Genomic DNA, 18,301 nt, shown 5'->3' with positions numbered 1-18,301 from the left:
TCCTATTTTAAGGTTCAACATGGAGACACACACTCTGGTGTAAAGGTATTCAACAAACCCTCATCTAACAAAAAGTAAGAAATTCAAAATCCCAACCTGTCTAAAAGAAAATTAAAACATGACTCTCCAGCCACTCTTTTTACTATTTACCTTAACATCTAGGTATGAAAATTGAAATGTTCCTGTAGCTACAAGACAAGTAGCAGTGTTCATTGTGAATATGCTTGAAAGTAGTAATGTGCTGTAAACAAGACTCAGTGTCCACAGAGGCAGGTAAATATTTTCCTTAAAAAATAGCAATGTAATCAGTTTAATGTGAAAGATGTCAATAAGAGAAAACAACAGTTATTTATTTTAACCAAGGACTTTTTGTTTTTTTTATATTTTATTTTTTCCCCAAAATAGAAGTTTCCTTCCTAATTTATTGATTAAATTTAGCTAGCATAAGCACAAATAACATAAGCAGGATAATGATAATTTATTGTTAATAGAGATTGTAATAATATCCTACGATTTACTTGTCTTTTGTTAACATATACTTTACTCATCCCACACTCCTGGAAATTCTCCTTTTTGATGAATCTACAAAACACAGTGAATGAACGAATTTATTAATGAACCTTCTTCTTTATATCATGAAGATAAGATTCTACCAGTGCAAAGTGGATGACATTTATCCACAACACTTTTATTTGCTAAGGAGAATTTTTATAATCAATACAATCAAAGGCTATGGCAACATAAGGTCATAAAATTGTTACAAGCAAAAATGGTAACAAGACATAGTTGTAACTTGATCATTACAACTCTTATAACCCCTTGCCAAGTCATCTAATTTGGAAGCCAGTGTCCTGGTAGCATCCTATAAAGAAGTACAGATTCATCTGCATTATAAATCTGATGTGGTATTAAGTTTTTGGAGGGAATGGCTTCTTCAGATTCTTTTTTGAACTTTTCTGCATTCACTGTATCTCTCAGAAGACTTTCACCCATCACTAAAAGCTGGCATATGCCATGATGAGCTTTCCAACCAACCTCGGTTGACCGTGAAGTGAGGTTCGCCGTTTCGTGCTTTTTCCTGCAGTATTGGATTGGATATCAGAACACCATGCTCTCTTTTCTCACTGAACCAAATGAATAATGCTTCATCCAGTGTTTCCTTTCTTGCTTTCTTTATTGTACTGCCCACGCATTTTCAAAAAGCCCACTGAACTCAGACAGCAACAGAAATACTGCCACTGTGTCAGTCCAATCCAGATGACATCTTCAGCTGCCTAATCATGCCAAATGAGTGCTAGGTGTATAAATATGCCAGAGTAGCAAACAAAGCAATGAAAATGTAGTTTCACTACTGCCAAAAAAGGTGAGAATCTGAGCATTGTCAGGTAGGATGACGGTATTGTTTTGGACTGCTGTGCTATGGTGGTAGCAGATGATGTTCATAAGGGGCAAACCACCACAGGAGAATGCAGCTGAAATCTATAGACGAGACTGTCAAGACGAAGCATTCTGAGGAGCTGTCTAATGGGTTATTTTTCTTCCATGACAGCACACCGGTTCATTCTGTGCAGGGCATAGTCACACATTCTGCCTTTTTGAGCTTTCAGCTTGTGCCTCACTCCAAGTACACGGTCCATCACTCCAAGTATACGGTCCATCACTCCAAGTATACGGTCCAGTGCCTCACTCCAAGTACACAGTCCAATCACATCAATGTGATGACTGCCTGTGTTTGATGCCAATGTGCAATAAGCACTCACAGGTGGCAGGTGGCAGCACCAACAGGGGAGGGTATATAAAGAGTGTTGGAAAACAATGCAGTCATTGTTGTGATGCTGTTCATTGGTGATGAAGTTTGGAATTTGCTTACCAGTACTGGAACTGGATGTCTACTGAGTGGCAACAGGTGGCTTTAGCAGATGAATAAAATTTTTATACCAAATCTGTAGCTATCTAGATGAAGGAAAGCATACTGTAGGTATATGTTTAGTGATTTCACAAATGCCTTTGACCTGGTTGACGATGCACTTCTTTTGCAGAAACTGAGGACATGTAATAACACAAGCTCTGTCTACTCACCTAAAAAACCATAAATAATGTGCAAATATAAATTATCAAAATGGGGTGAGAAAAATCAACATTCAGTCTATGACTGAAACAGCGAGGCATGGTGTGCTGCAGGGGTCAATAATGGGAGCATTTCTTTTTCTTGTGTATGCAAATGGTATTATACAGCCTTCTAATTCCCACATAATTACTTATGCTGATGACACCTCTCTATGGTTTTATGGAGACAATGAGGAGAATGTGCATTTCTTTCATATATGCGATATCTGAGGTGACTGAATATTTTAGTAGCCAAGGCCTAACAGTAAATACCACAAAGTCACAATTACTGTGTTCAAAGCAGACAGCTTGTGTCTCAGGTGGGTAGGAGATGTTTGTGGAATTTTGTATAAAGGCAATGAAGACTATAAATTCCTTGGTTTGCAACTGTACAGTTATCTTCAGTGGGAAACCAGGAAAATAAACAGTGCCTTGTGATTTCTTAGCCAACTGTCCAAAATTGTATGTAATAAAACACTAAAAACAGTGTACTATGGGATGATTTTCCCATTTATAAGTTATGGGTTAGAGCTATGGGAGTGTGTGCTGATGTGCACTTGAACGGAATACTGGTGCTTCAAAAGAGAGCTGTTGAAGTTAAATATGTTTTGTATTAAACCTTTGTACAAAAATATTATACATACCATACCTTTGGAACACTATACTTGCAAAAGTCATCATTTGATGACTATGTGCAAAAAGAAATATAAAAAACTAAGTAAATAAAAATGTTTAAAGTGAGTTCAGTTAAATTTGTAACATACTGTGAAATATAATTACTCAGTTAAAATGAAAAATACTTATCTTATGTGCCAGTCCTTTGGTCCAGTAGTCTTTTGGAATGAAGTGTCTTGTCTGGTTAGATATGCAAAATTAAGTCACAAAGATATCTAAATTTCTGAAGAGTTGTTCTGTAATACTAAAAAAATTCTGTACCATTTCCCATCAGATTTATAAGTAGAGCATGAAATTCTCCATAATGGTATCTTTTGTTGTATATGTTGTACACCCAGAAACTTTTTACTTGTCTTTTCTTCTTCTTTACCTCCACATCAAGCAGCTCACAAGTGACAATAATTTCATCACAGCCATTTATATCATCACTGTCACTCATTTGTTCACTGTCATACAACACTGTAGCAGAGAACTGACAGTTACTTCCTCTTCAGACTGCACAATAGCAAAAAAATAGCATATGCACATGCTTGTCTTGCTGATTAATGAGTGAGTGTGTGTTTGTGTCACACTGCTGTGATGCTTACCTTCAGTACTGTACAAATCAAATGAGTCTTTTAATAAAGGTTTTTCCCCAGAGTTCCAAAACCTTAGAAAAGTTCAGCCTCTCCATGAGAAAGGTAACATAAAACAAATAAAAATTGTAAACCCATCTCATTACTCTCATCACATTCTGAATAGTGAAAACTGTTGTAGGATACTGGAAGAAGTACAGTGCTCCATGTACAGAACAGCTGGTTCATCCCTAGAAAATTACAGGGCAAGCAGTAGCTTAGTTCACAAATATTGCTTTAAATTGTTGCACATTGGTTCTGGGAATTTTTACAGTAACTGTGGTGTATACGTCCCCATATCAGGTAAACAGACATTTGGCTTGTCACCTTTTGGGGTGCTAGAAAATCTGATCCCCTAGGACAATGGAACAGTGAGCAGAACAGTTCATCAGATGTTGCATTGGAATGTGGATATTTTACAGCATAGAGGGCATTGGCTTGCAGGCTATTTTCATTTGCTAAACTATATCAGAAAATAATATACGCCATATTATTTGTGAAGTAGTATGTTTCCATTGCTAACAAGTGAGAAAATATGAGATACTGAACTATTTGTATTAAGAAATGATTCAACAACAGCAAATATAAAAGTGAAGTAATTTGTGTAAGTAGGGTAGACACCATGTCACATTTCCGGAATTAAAAGTAATTTGCATTATGATGAGACACACTAACTGACTGCAAATATGGTACAGCACAACTCAAACTAAATTACTGACTGAGGACTACTTATTAGATAAGACCACTGTGTTCTAGAGTACTGTGGTACAGAAATGCCTCAAAACACTCTTTCAACTCTTGATGGACCACTAATGCAATGACTATGCTTATATATAAAACTAAATATCTTTCAATCTCTCCTGTGAACAAATGTTCACATCTCAGAATGTATGTGTGTTTTTGATCACTTGTTTATCAGAAGTGTTTTTGTTGTTATAATGAATTCCATCATGCCTCAAAAGATTTGACACTTTTTTAACATTATATATATATATATATATATATATATATATATATATATATATATATGAATATGCCACGTGGGAAAAATATATCTAAAAAGAAAGATGATGAGACTTACCAAACAAAAGTGCTGGCAGGTCGATAGACACACAAACAAACACAAACATACACACAAAATTCATGCTTTCGCAACCAATGGTTGCCTCATCAGGAAAGAGGGAAGGAGAGGGAAAGACGAAAGGATTTGGGTTTTAAGGGAGAGGGTAAGGAGTCATTCCGTCCTTTTTTCCCGCTAAGGTAAGTCTTTCCGCTCCCGGGATTGGAATGACTCCTTACCCTCTCCCTTAAAACCCAAATCCTTTTGTCTTTCCCTCTCCTTCCCTCTTTCCTGATGAGGCAACCATTGGTTGCAAAAGCTAGAATTTTGTGTGTATGTTTGTGTTTGTTTGTGTGTCTATCGACGTGCCAGCGCTTTCGTTTGGTAAGTCACATAAACATTCCACAGCGAAAAATATATCTAAAAACAAAGATGATGATGTAACTTACCAAACGAAAGCGTTGGTATGTCGATAGAGACACTAACAAACACAAACACACACACAAAATTCAAGCTTTCGCAGCCCACGGTTGCTTCATCAGGAAAGAGGGAAGGAGAGGAAAAGACGAAAGGATGTGGGTTTTAAGGGAGAGGGTAAGGAGTCATTCCAATCCGGGGAGCGGAAAGACTTACCTTAGGGGGAAAAAGAGACAGGTATAGACACACACACACACACACACACACACACACACACACACACACACACACACACACACATATACAGACACAGGCACATATGTCTGCGTGGTTGTGAAATCTTGAAATTTGTGTGTTTTTTCCTGTGTCTATATATATATCAAGCAGCAGCATACCAAGGACAGATCACAATCATAAATCATTGAACCCCTCCTAAAGAACCACATTCCTGTGACTCATTTGCTAATGGCAAATGGCAATTATGCTAATAGTTGTGCCAGATCTATAAGCAGATGTAGACAGTTTATTGAAATTCATTAGCAAACAACAGAGAAATGTCTGCTAATACAGTCTTCTGTTACTTTATGACAGGAAGAAGCATCCTGCGACAACAAATTGTAGCACAAACAATACAACTGCTGATTATTATAAATTCTTGAAAATGATTAACTTCTTTTTATCCATTCATGCAACTGCATTTTTTTACAGAGATAGAGCAAGATGAATGTTCAAAAAGTATTGCTAGCATAGCGACAGTGGAAGCTGGTAGTAACACTGCTAGCAGATCGAACAGTGCAACTGTGAGCTATGACCATAATAGTGAGAGAAACAGCAGAGAAACTGGTGATGGTTCACGGGATATTTCAACACCTTCTACAAGACAACAGACTCAGCAACAACGGAGATCATCAAGATGTGGTGCTGCAGCTGTGCATCCAACACCTATCGGTCTTGCAGTCCGGGAAGCTTTTGGTATTATTATTTCATAAAAATTAACAAAATATTAATTCCTTCATTTAGGCATAGGTCACAGCATATTCCTGTGTTATATGATGACTAGTCTGCATATATAAATTAATGTTGAATAACATGGCAAAAACACAACTCTGCATTATGTACAAATAAAAATAATTACTGTATTAGTACACTAATGAATATCATAAATTGCTTGTATGCCAAATGAAATCGCTTTTCCATGTGTCATTAACAATTGACTGTCATAAGAAATACCTGGTTACAAGATATTAAACCAAGGTATTAGCCATACTGTATTATTAAGAAAGCTGCAAATTAACATCAGTGTGCATGTTCAGGAAAGGATTAGAAGTACATCTATTTTACTTTTGATTAAATATGTGATCTGTGGATTACATGTGATAAATTAAAACTGTTCTGGATGAGTCTCAAATCTAGTCCAAAATCAACCATTCTGAGAATAAAATTAAAACAATACACTGGACAGTTAATACAGGATAGACCGCTCCTCAACATAAAGATGTCACATATAGTTACAGACAGGCACAAGAAAAAGAATGATATATATTTGAGCTTTTGGCCAGAGCATTCTGACTGGAGTGGACAGAGATAAAGGTCATATGTGCATGAGATGTGCTTGCTTGTATGATTAGTTATTGTTGGATCCTACCTACTCATCAAATATGGGGTGCCTAGGAAACCTGCTTTCTCGGATCTATAGACAACTCAAACAAATTGTTTTAATGTATTTTATTACAGAAAGAAATGACTATGATACCTAACTTAGTATTAAACAGATGTGTCGCAAGTAAAGAGCGACATGCAAATAAGAATCTCTTCAGTTGTACAATTCCTATACAAGTGAAGCAGTACTGTAGATGCTGGTCTTGACACTTCTGTAGAATTGGGCCACAGCTGGTTGGGTGCACCACTTAAGTTCTCTTCACATAGAGGGTTCTGCCATCACATTCTCATCTTAGAGAGGATTTGGTTAGTGTGCTATTGGCTGACGTCCTCTTCACAGCCCTCTTTGCTCTAACATTCCAGACTGTTGTGCCGGTACTTGACTTAATGCTGTAACAGTTATTATGGATAATTACAGCATGAAAATCTACATCTATAGTTCACAAGTCACTTCATGATATGTGGTGGACAATACTTCTCTTATCAATTCATGAATGGTGTGTGGGAAGTAGAACAATCAATAAGCCTCTGTATGAGTTAAGATTTCTCTGATTTTTTTCATCGTGAACGTTACATGAGATAATGTAACTTGTTAAATGACTTCTTGGAATATATGCTCTCATAATTTTAACAGAAAAGGCCTCTGAGATGCACTATATATCTCTTGTAGAGTGTGTCACTGGAGTTTTAATTAGTATCAGTGAAACACATTCTTGATTTTTAAGCAAACCCATGTCAAAGTGTACTGCTCTTCTTCAGGTCTTATCTTCCTCTTGTATTAGTCCTACCTGGTAAGAGTCCCAGATTGCCAAACAGTATAAAGGTTGCCAAACCAGGATTTCTTAAGAAGCTTTCTTTGTTGATGATTTACATTTTCTTTGAACTTTTCCATTGGATCTGTCTGGCAACTGACTTTCCTTCAGCTAGTTTTATGTTGTTATTTAACCATAAACCTCTCTGGACATATATTCCTAAATATTTAATGGTTATGGTGATTTTGAGTTGATATTTTTTAACATAAGAGAATAAATCAATAAGATTACTTTAAAGACACAATGAATTATATACAAGAAAGTTGTCACAAGCAAGAAATTTATTTCAAGTTAACCCAACAATGCCTTCCATGGTCACTGAAAATGTAGTTATGTCCCTCAAAAACTCTCATAGTTGACAATAACTTCCAGCAAGCTTTTAAAAGTTGATTCTAATGGTATAGCTGTTATGTTGTCTCATATGTAATATACCATTTTCAAAAGGCATTTATCTAGAAGTGCAAAAGTGTACCATTGTTACTCTTCTCTGTAAGAAGGAGTTCAGATGTGTTACCTTGGTAATGCCATTATCTAAAGTTTTTTGAAAAGGAAATGTTCTCAAAAAAGTTTGGATGTACCTTACAAAGTAAGACTGCAAGTCATCCATAATTTTAATCTCAGAATGGATTTTGTTGAAGCAAACCTATCATTTCAGAAGCAACACTGAAAATATTGTGATGAACTGAAACATCTGACTGTGAAGCCATGATGAACTGAAGCATTTGACTATGAAGTCACAACATTCTTTTGGCAGATGTCAAATTTTAGGCTACAGAAGAAAAAATTAATGACTGGTGTACTTCACAGTCTGTTATCTGTTATCTGTACAATTTCTTTGGGATGGATACATATGGAACTGAAGAATATTTGTTCTTTCTGCACTGAAGTTTTCTAAGCAATTCTTGAGAGGAAAGAGGTGTCGTTGTTCGAGTATCTGCCAGTTCAAATTTCTTAAAATTTATTTTACCCTCTCTCTTCAGTTAAAGAGGACTGTGAGTATTTGTACCACCCTCCTTTGTATGTGCTCAGTATCCCTTTAAAGTCCAATATCATATGTGTCCCATGTACTCGAGCAATACTTAAGTATAAACTCTATGATTGATTTGTACACAGTCTCTTTATTAGATAAACTGCAGTTTCCCAGTATTCTACCAGTGAAACAAAGTTTGCCATTTGGTCATTTAACTTTATGTATCTACACACCATTGCCCACAAAAATTCATACTAAATCACAAACTTCAGTTGCATTCTGTTAATTCAGTGGTTAAAGGGTACAACAATCTTACATTCTGTGGATCATCTCTAATGCCTTCAATGTTGATGGGAGGTTAAACTGATTGTAGGTCTTTCACCAGGCTGCTATTTTGTTGATTTGTATGCAGTCTCTTTATTAGATAAACTGCAGTTTCCCGGTATTCTACCAGAGAAACATAGTTTGCCATTAGGTCATTTAACTTGATGTATATAGATATTGACACAAAGACTTGTAACAGAATTTTCTCATAGATAACTGCATGATCCGCAAAAAGTTTGTAATTGCAGCTAATACTACAAACTAAGTCACCAATGTGTAAAATAAATGTACACATCAATACATAACATAAGATATTGCTTCAGTGTCTCTAGATGACACTTCATCCAGGATAATGTATCCTGTCATGCCTGTCCACAGATTTCAATGTAGTCATAAGTTGGTTGGATTTTAATAGTTTCACAGAATACCAGTGTGGGCTCTGAAAAACAAAACAGCATCAAAAGGCATAGTGGGCAATTGAAGTCAAACTGTGCTATAGGGCAGTACAAGACCAACAATAGCTGGAGTCTAGGCAACAAGTACAAGTAACAACATAATTTGCAGAATCTGTAGAAGATAACTGGCTTAGTTATCAAAATATCACCTAAAAGAGCACCATTAATCACTCATGCCAAGAAAACACTAGAGATTATGTGATTGGATTTTCCTTAGAAGGTGTTGACATGATACTAAATTGAAACCTTTGAAAGTCAAGGAAAATAAAATCATGACATTTCTTCTATCTATAAATTTGAGGATATTGAGTGAAGAACGTAAGTTCATTTCCATGGAGAATGTTATTATATTAAAGGTAGGTCATAATAATTGAACTCAGAATGTGTCACAGCATTCAGCTATATAGAGATATGAGTGATATATGACAGTAGTTCTAGGGATCAGTTCTGCTTCCTTTTTTGTAGGTGGATGTGTTGCACATCCTTTTCCAATCATAGAAAGGGTACCTCTGCGCTCAAGGGATCTACAGCAAATTACAGTCAAGAGCAGAGCTAATTCACTCACAAATTCTGTAAAGAACTTGACAGGGAATACTGACAGGGAATACATCTGACCCTGGGGCCTTGTGGAGTTTCAGCATTTTAAGCTGCTTTCCAACACTTATAGTACTCATTACCATAGCACTTGTTTTAGCATGGATAAGGTTATTGAATGACGATACATTCATTGATTTTTTTTTTCAGAAGGACTGTTAGAAGACAGAACTCTACATTCTGGCTTTCACTTCCCTGTTTGTTATTTCAATTTTTGCTCTGGTAGCTACTGAAGACTTCCTGCATTTGCCCTACTGGTAACCAAGTGCAATTCATTTAACATCTGTCTATCTGCATGTATATGCTTTGTTATGAATCTGTTTGTGCAGCAGATACTCTCTCTTGAGAAGCTTCCTGATATTGTCTGTTTACCAAGATGATCTCTCCTTCCTTTAATTATTCTGGTAGGTAGATAACGTGTGAGGAGTTAGGTAGTGGGTTTGGTGTCTGAAGGATGTTGGGGAAGGCAGTGCTCAGTAGCGGTAAGACTGTGGGTATGAGGGATGTTCATCTATAGGGAGGTGGTGTCAACAGTGATGAATAGTGATCCTGGGGGTGATGGAGAGTTGGTGACTCATACGCCTCACTAACTTCATCTCAACTCACAACTACTTCTCCTTTGACTGGAAGGTATTCAAACAAATCTGTGGCACAGGCATGGGTACCCGCAAGGGAGCCTCCTATGCCTACCTGTTAATGGGCGACCTGGAGGAGACCTTCCTAGTCTACCACAATGTCAAACCCATAGTCTGGTTTGGGTTCCTTGATGATTTCCTCATTATATGGACTCAGGGCCAAGACCCCCAGTCTTCATTCCTTCACAACTTTAACTCCTTGTCTCTCATGTACTTCACCTGGTCCTCCTTAACCCAGTGTGCCACCTTCCTTGACGTTGCACTCTTCAACTCTGACAGCACCATCCACACCTCTGTCCTCATTAAACTCACCAACCACCAAGAGTACCTGGATTTCGATAGCCGTCATCCCTTTATCACGAAAACATTCATCCCATGCAGCCTGTCCACCTATGGACAGTGTATATGTAGTGATGAGAACTTCCTTGCCCAGTGTGCAGAGGGTCTCAACAAGGCCTTTACGGACAGGCACTATCCCTCACACCTAGTGCAGAAACAGATCTCCCATGCCATTTCTCCTTCCACCACCAGTACTACCATGACTCCCTGAGAACCTGTCACAAAGGAGTGCCTCTTCATCATCCAGTACCACCCCAGATTGAAACAGTGGAGCCACATCCTTCACCAGGGCTTTGGTTACCTTTCATAATGCCCTGAAATGAGGGACATCCTTCTCAAGATCCTTCCCACTCCTCCTAATGTGGTGTTCCATGACCCACCCAACCTCCACGACATCCTAGCCATCCCTATGCCAATCCCAATCCCAACCCTTTGCCACAAGGATCGCATCCCTGTGGAAGTCCGAGATGCAAGACCTGCCCAATTCATCCTCCCAGCACTTCCTATTCCAGTCCTGTCACTGGCTTATCCTACCCTATCAGAGGCAGAGCCACCTGTGAGAGTAGCCGTATGATATAGCAGCTGTGCTGCAATCATTGCACAGATTTCTATATTGGTATGACAACCAACCAGCTCTCCACAAGGATGACTGGCCATGGCCAAACTGTAGCAAAGAGCAAAGTAGATCACCCTGTGGCACAACATGCATCTGAATATAATGTGCTTGTTTTCAGTGCCTTCTTCACTAGCTGAGCCATATGGATCCCACCCTCTGCCATGAGCTTTTTAGAACTGCACTGATGGGAGTTATCTATACAACACACTCTCCACTCCCTTAATTATCCTGTCCTCAGTCTATGGCAACATACCATCCCCACATCCTCCATCTGACAGTTTCCACCCCCTCTGTCCTGTCACCTCCTTCTCATTCTCATCTCCCACCCTCTTTGTGTGCCGTCCTCTGACAGTGCACCTGCCCATCATTCCCTGCTCCTCACCTTTTATGATTTGTTTTCCCCACCTACCTGCCCCACAACCTCCATGCTGCTCCTGTTGGCAGTCAAGTCCCTGCACATTCTGCCAGACAGTGCTCATGTCTCAGCTTCCACCCATAAATTGCTATCGTGTCTCCTCCTACTCCAGATTGTTGCATTCATTTCAAGTGACAGTTGCATTCAGTCTGAGCTGCTGGAGTGTGTGTGTGTGTGTGTGTGTGTGTGTGTGTGTGTGTGTGTGTGTGTGTGTGTTGGGGCTTATGGGCACTTAACGTCAAGGTCATCAGCGCCCTGGCACACATTAAAAGAAATGAATGAGGACAAATTTAGTAAAATGGAAGCATACATGCAAAGAAATTGGGAAAAGATGCAAAATGATGTATAAGAAAATAGAAAATAACGAAAATGAGAAAGGAGCATCAAGGATGCCACATGAAATTGTCACTGGCTGGCCATTTACATAAAATATCCTGTGAACAAATTAAGACTCTCACACTAAAATCTCGGTAAAAACATTGGACAAGTCACAGAACTTTAAAACCTTAGCCACATTCATTTGAGTATTTCCTAAAAGAGATTTCAGATCAGCCAGCAAGTTAGCCATGGCCCACTGGTCAGAAAATAAATCGAAATCCAATAAAACATGCACCATGAAGGAATTATCCAAATGGGACAGATATCAGTAGATGTGATGTTCATGTACAGACAAATAAATGATTACAACTTCTGGAAAATTGGATGATTTACTGTAGAGGAAGAGGTTCAAAAATTGAGAAAGTCAATTACATGTTACTGGCCATTATGCAAGCAGTTATTTGGCTTGGCATTGATTAACAAAGTTGTTAGGTGCCCTTATACAGGATATCATGTCAAATTCTGTCGAAGTGTTGTATTAGATACACAAAATCCTGAGCTGGTTCAAGTGCCATGCCAATAATGCCTCAAATATTCTCTACTGGGAGGAGATCCAGTGGCCTTGCTGGCTGAGGTAGGTTTTGGAAAGCATGAAGACAAGCAATAGAAACTCATGCTGTGTGTGGGCAGGCATTATCTTGCTGAAATGTAAGCCCAAGATGGCTTGCCATGAAAGCCATCAAAATAGGATGTGGAATATCACTGATGCATCCAAAGGGGTTCTGCTAGAAGAAGAAATGGCATCCCAGACCAACACTCCTGGATGTGAGGCAATAGGGTGAGTGACAGTCAGGTCAGCATCTCAGTGCTGTCTGGGGCATCTCCAAACACATCTTTGGCATGGAATCTCCTTGACTGGAGTAGAATTCTCTTCAGTAATGAGTCTCACTTCAAACAACCCCAATGACCAATGAAGCCATCCTGGGCTTGCACTTCTTCAAGATAATGCCCACCAGCACACGGCAAGAGTTCCAACTGCATATCTTATGGTTGCCAAATCCTACCCCTTGACCATCAAGGTTGCTGAATCTGTCCCCAGTCGAGAAATTTTGGAGCATTATTGGCATAGTCCTCCAATCAGCTCTGGACTTTGAGGATCTAACACACCAGTTCGACAGAATTTGGCATGATATCCCTCAGGAGCACTTCCAACAATTCTGTCAATCAGAGCCAAACAAATTACTGACTTGCTCAATTTTTGAAACCCTTTCTCTTGAATAAACCATCCAATTTTTTCAATTTTTTTTTTTAAATTGTAATCTTTAGTTCATCTGTAGGTGTACATCACATCTACCTATTTCCATCCCATTCTGATAATTCCTTCATTGTGGTATTTTTTATTTTTTTTTATTTGGAGTGTAGTATGGTGAGAGTAAGATTCATTGTCATTAGGGTGGTAGGGTAGAGAGTGAGCTATTGTGAACAGTTCAGTAACAGGATTATGCTCATCAGAATCTGCAACAGAATGACACCAACAACAGTAGTTCCGATATACATGCCCACGTCACATCCAGAAGATGAACAGAGCTAGAGAATATGTCAGAACATTGAAAGGGTGACACAGTTTGTAAAGAGATATGAAAATGCAGTAATCATAGAAGATTGGCATGCTGTACTAGTGGAAGGATAGAAGACGGAAATATGTGAAAAAATATGGACTCTGTAGTAGAAACGAGAGGACAGAAAAACTCTTGGAATTATGCCATAAAATTCAGCTTGTAATACATTGTTTAAGAATTGCAGGAGGTGAAGGTGTATGTGGAAAGAATATTGATACATGGCAAGATACCAGCTGGATTGTTTCGTGGTGGACCTGAGAGTCTAAAACTAGATACTGGATTGTAAGGCATATAACACCATATGTAGATTCAGATCACAGTTTGGTAATGATGAAGACGAAGGTGAAGTTTAAGAGAATCATCAGGAAGCATCTGTTTGAAAAGAAGTGAGACACTAAACTATTTATGATTGAGAAAATGGTTTTAAAGTTCTCTGAAGATGCAAATAATGCAGTAATGAATACTGCAACAAAAAGTGCAGTTCATTAGGAATGGATGTGCATTAAAAGGACAATCACAGAATCTCAATGAACAAACATACAAGGGTTGATTAAAAATATTGAAACACCACACAGTACCATGTCTAATGGAGTGTAGGAAACCTGTTGGCATTCAAAAGTGGTTCTAGTCAACTTAAAATGGATAAACATAGATCCTGTATGGTTTTCAAGGGAATCTTATACCATTATTCATACATGGCAAGTTCAGGTAATGATGATGGAGGTGGACAGTGATGACACACCCTCCTCCCCAAAATAGACCTCATGGGCTCAATATTGAGATCTCCTGATTGTGGTGGCCAGGGGAGATACAACAGTTCATCCTTGTGCTCACAAAACCAGTCTTAGATTATGTGAGCTTTGTGAACAGGACCATGTCATCTTGAAATACAGCATCACCATTTGGAAACAAACATTGTACCATGGGATGGACATGATAAGCCAAAATGGTCACATAATCCTTGGCAGTAATGCAGTGCAGAGTAACCATCGGGCCCATTGAATTCCACAATATGGCTCACCAGATCATCACCAAACGCCCATCATGTTTCACTCTTGGTACATCTACTCAGCCATAAGTTGGAATCAGTATGGACAAGACTCATCTGGCCAAATGACTTTCTTCCATTGCTCCATAGTCCAGGTTTTATGGCTTTGGCATTACACTTTCCTGTTACAGGTATTTAAATCACTGTTCAGTGGTTTGGTAATTTCATATCGCTCTGCAGTTACCTGATTATGGAGCTCCCTTCATATTGTTTCAGTGCTGACAGGGTTTTTGAATGTGACATTCAGTTCTGCAGTGACTTATGCAGTTGTCATTCTCGTATTTTTTGTCACAGTCCTCTTCAGTGACTGTCTGTCATGATCGCAAAACACACTCTTTTTTCTGTGTTGTGACTTAGTGGATGATGTTGTTCTACTTTCCTCATATTTGGTATAAACCTTCTATATAATGCCTCTTGAAACACCAAACACTTCATCTCCCTTGCTTATGGAAACACCCACAATACAAGCACCAACAATGTGTCCACACTTGAATTCACTTATCTCAAACATAAAGCACTCACAACTATACAGAACACTGTTTTGATCAAGACTGACATTTGCAGTACAGTGTGAACATTGCACAGATACTGTTCATGGTTAAATGCAGTAGTGCAACCTACAGCTTGGTTGGCACCTGCATTTATGTTCAAGCATGCTTTTATCAAAGTATTTCTATATTTTGTTCAACCCCTATAGCTACACGGAAAGTAACTGCTAGCAAATGTGTAATGGAATAAATTTATCAACAAAAAACAAAGTACATAACTGTTCAGAAAAATACAGGAATGTAGCAGTAAACATCACTAAAGAATCAAATTAATGTAAAAGTGTACATAGAAGCTAAAATGAAATGGTTGCAGGGAAAATATGAAGAAATTGAAAAGGAAACAATTATTGGAATGACAGATTCACAATATAGAAAATGTTAAACTACCTTCAGGGAAATTAAAAGCAAATACATCATAATTATGAGTGCAAGAGGAATTCCAGTGTTAAATGCAGAGAAATGTATGGATAGGTGGAAAGAGTACACTGAAGACATCAACTAGGGTGATCAAATGTCTTCTGCAGGATAGAAGAAGAAATGAGCATCTATTTTGGAGACATAAGAGGTCTAGTACTAGAGCCAGTATTTGACAGAGCTTTGGAATACCTACAAACAAACAAGAAGAAAATGATAGCTAAGATTTCTTCAGAATTTTTAAAATCATTGGAGAAGTGGAATTGAACAACTGTTCAAGTTGCTGTGCAGAATCTATGAGACCAGAGATACACCATCAGACATCCAGAAATCATCCAGATAGCAAGGGCATGTTGTTGTTGTTGTGGTCTTCAGTCCTGAGACTGGTTTGATGCAGCTCTCCATGCTACTCTATCCTGTGCAAGCTTCTTCATCTCCCAGTACCTACTGCAGCCTACATCCTTCTGAATCTGCTTAGTGTATTCATCTATTGGTCTCCCTCTACGATTTTTACCCTCCACACTGCCCTCCAGTACTAAACTGGTGATCCCTTGATGCCTCAGAACATGTCCTACCAACAGATCCCTTCTTCTAGTCAACTTGTGCCACAAACTCCTCTTCTCCCCAATTCTATTCAATACCTCCTCATTAGGTATGTGATCTACCCATCTAATCTTCAGCATTCTTCTGTAGCACCACATTTTGAAAGCTTCTATTCTCTTCTTGTCTAAACTATTTATCGTCCATGTTTCACTTCCATACATGGCTACACTCCATACAAATACTTTCAGAAACGACTTCCTGACACTTAAATCAATACTCAATGTTAAAAAATTTCTCTTCTTCAGAAACACTTTCCTTGCCATTGCCAGTCTATATTTTATATCCTCTCTACTTCGACCATCATCAGTTATTTTGCTCCCCAAATAGCAAAACTCCTTTACTACTTTAAGTGTCTCATTTCCTAATCTAATTCCCTCAGTGTCACCTGACTTAATATGACTACATTCCATTATCCTTGTTTTGCTTTTGTTGATGTCGTGTTATACCCTCCTTTCAAGACACTGTCCATTCCATTCAACTGCTCTTCCAAGTCCTATGCTGTCTCTGACAGAATTACAATGTCATCGGTGAACCTCAAAGTTTTTATTTCTTCTCCATGGATTTTAATACCTACTCCGAACTTTTCTTTTGTTTCCTTCACTGCTTACTCAATATACAGATTGAATAGCATCGGGGAGAGGCTAGAGCCCTGTCTCACTCCCTTCCCAACCACTGCTTCCCTTTCATGTCCCTTGACTCTTATAACTGCCATCTGGTTGCTGTACAAATTGTAAATAGCCTTTTGCTCCCTGTATTTTACCCCTGCCACCTTCAAAATTTGAAAGAGAGTATTCCAGTCAACATTGTCAAAAGCTTTCTTTAAGTCGACAAATGCTAGAAACGTAGCTTTCCTTAATCTTTCTCCTAAGATAAGTCGTAGGGTCAGTATTGCCTCATGTGTCAATATTTCTATGGAATCCAAACTGATCTTCCCCTAGGTCAGCTTCTACTAGTTTTTCCATTCGTCTGTAAAGAATTTGCGTTAGTATTTTGCAGCCGTGACTTATTAAACTGATAGTTCGGTAATTTTCACATCTGTCAACACCTGCATTATTTGGGATTGGAATTAGTCTGAGGGTATTTTGCCTGTCTCATACATCTTGCTCACCAGATGGTAGAGTTTTGTCAGGACTGGCTCTCCCAAGGCTGTCAGTAGTTCTAATGGAATGTTGTCTACTCCCGGGGCCTTGTTTCGACTCAGGTCTTTCAGTGCTCTGTGAAACTCTTCATGCAGTATCATATCTCCCATTTCATCTTCATCCACATTCTCTTCCATTTCCAGAATATTGTCCTCAAGTACATCGCCCTCGTATAGACCCTCTATATACTCCCTCCACCTTTCTGCTTTCCCTTCTTTGCTTAGAACTGGGTTTCCATCTGAGCTCTTAATATTCATACAAGTGGTTCTCTTTTCTCCAAAGGTCTCTTTAATTTTCCTGTAGGCAGTATCTATCTTACCCCTAGTGAGATAAGCCTCTACATCCTTACATTTATCCTCTAGCCATCCCTGCTTAACCATTTTGCACTTCCTGTCGATCTCATTTTTGAGACGTTTGTATTCCTTTTTGCCTGCTTCACTTACTGCATTTTTGTATTTTCTCCTTTCATCAATTAAATTCAGTATCTCTTCTGTTACCCAAGGATTTCCACTAGCCCTCGTCTTTTTACCTACTTGATCCTCTGCTGCCTTCACTACTTCATCCCTCAGAGCTACCCATTCTTCTTCTACTGTATTTCTTTCTCCCATTTGTGAGAATTGATCCCTTATGCTCTCCCTGAAACTCTGTACAACCTCTGGTTCTTTCAGTTTGTCCAGATACCATCTCCTTAAATTCCCACCTTTTTGCAGTTTCTTCAGTTTTAATCTACAGCTCATAACCAATAGATTGTGGTCAGAGTCCACATCTGCTCCTGGAAATGTCTTACAATTTAAAACCTGGTTCCTAAATCTCTGTCTTATCATTATATAATCTATCTGAAACCTTCTAGTATCTCCAGGGTTCTTCCATGTATACAACCTTCTTTCATGATTCTTGAACCAAGTGTTAGCTATGATTAAG

The 18,301-nt window shown here is 38.5% G+C and overlaps 1 protein-coding gene across 1 annotated transcript in view; it reads left to right on the top strand.

Annotated features, from left to right (window-relative positions):
- LOC126161888 (anoctamin-4-like) overlaps window positions 1–18,301 on the top strand; it is a 312,156-nt gene that overhangs the window by 21,011 nt on the left and 272,844 nt on the right. Inside the window, exon 2 of the mRNA XM_049918028.1 lies at window positions 5,581–5,844. Within this exon, the coding sequence (XP_049773985.1) occupies window positions 5,581–5,844 (264 nt within the window). The remainder of the gene's footprint in view (window positions 1–5,580; window positions 5,845–18,301) is intronic.

The sequence above is a fragment of the Schistocerca cancellata genome, chromosome 2 (assembly GCF_023864275.1).
Source record: "Schistocerca cancellata isolate TAMUIC-IGC-003103 chromosome 2, iqSchCanc2.1, whole genome shotgun sequence".
Taxonomy (NCBI): domain Eukaryota; kingdom Metazoa; phylum Arthropoda; class Insecta; order Orthoptera; family Acrididae; genus Schistocerca; species Schistocerca cancellata.
This window is presented reverse-complemented; position numbering and strand designations above follow the sequence as displayed.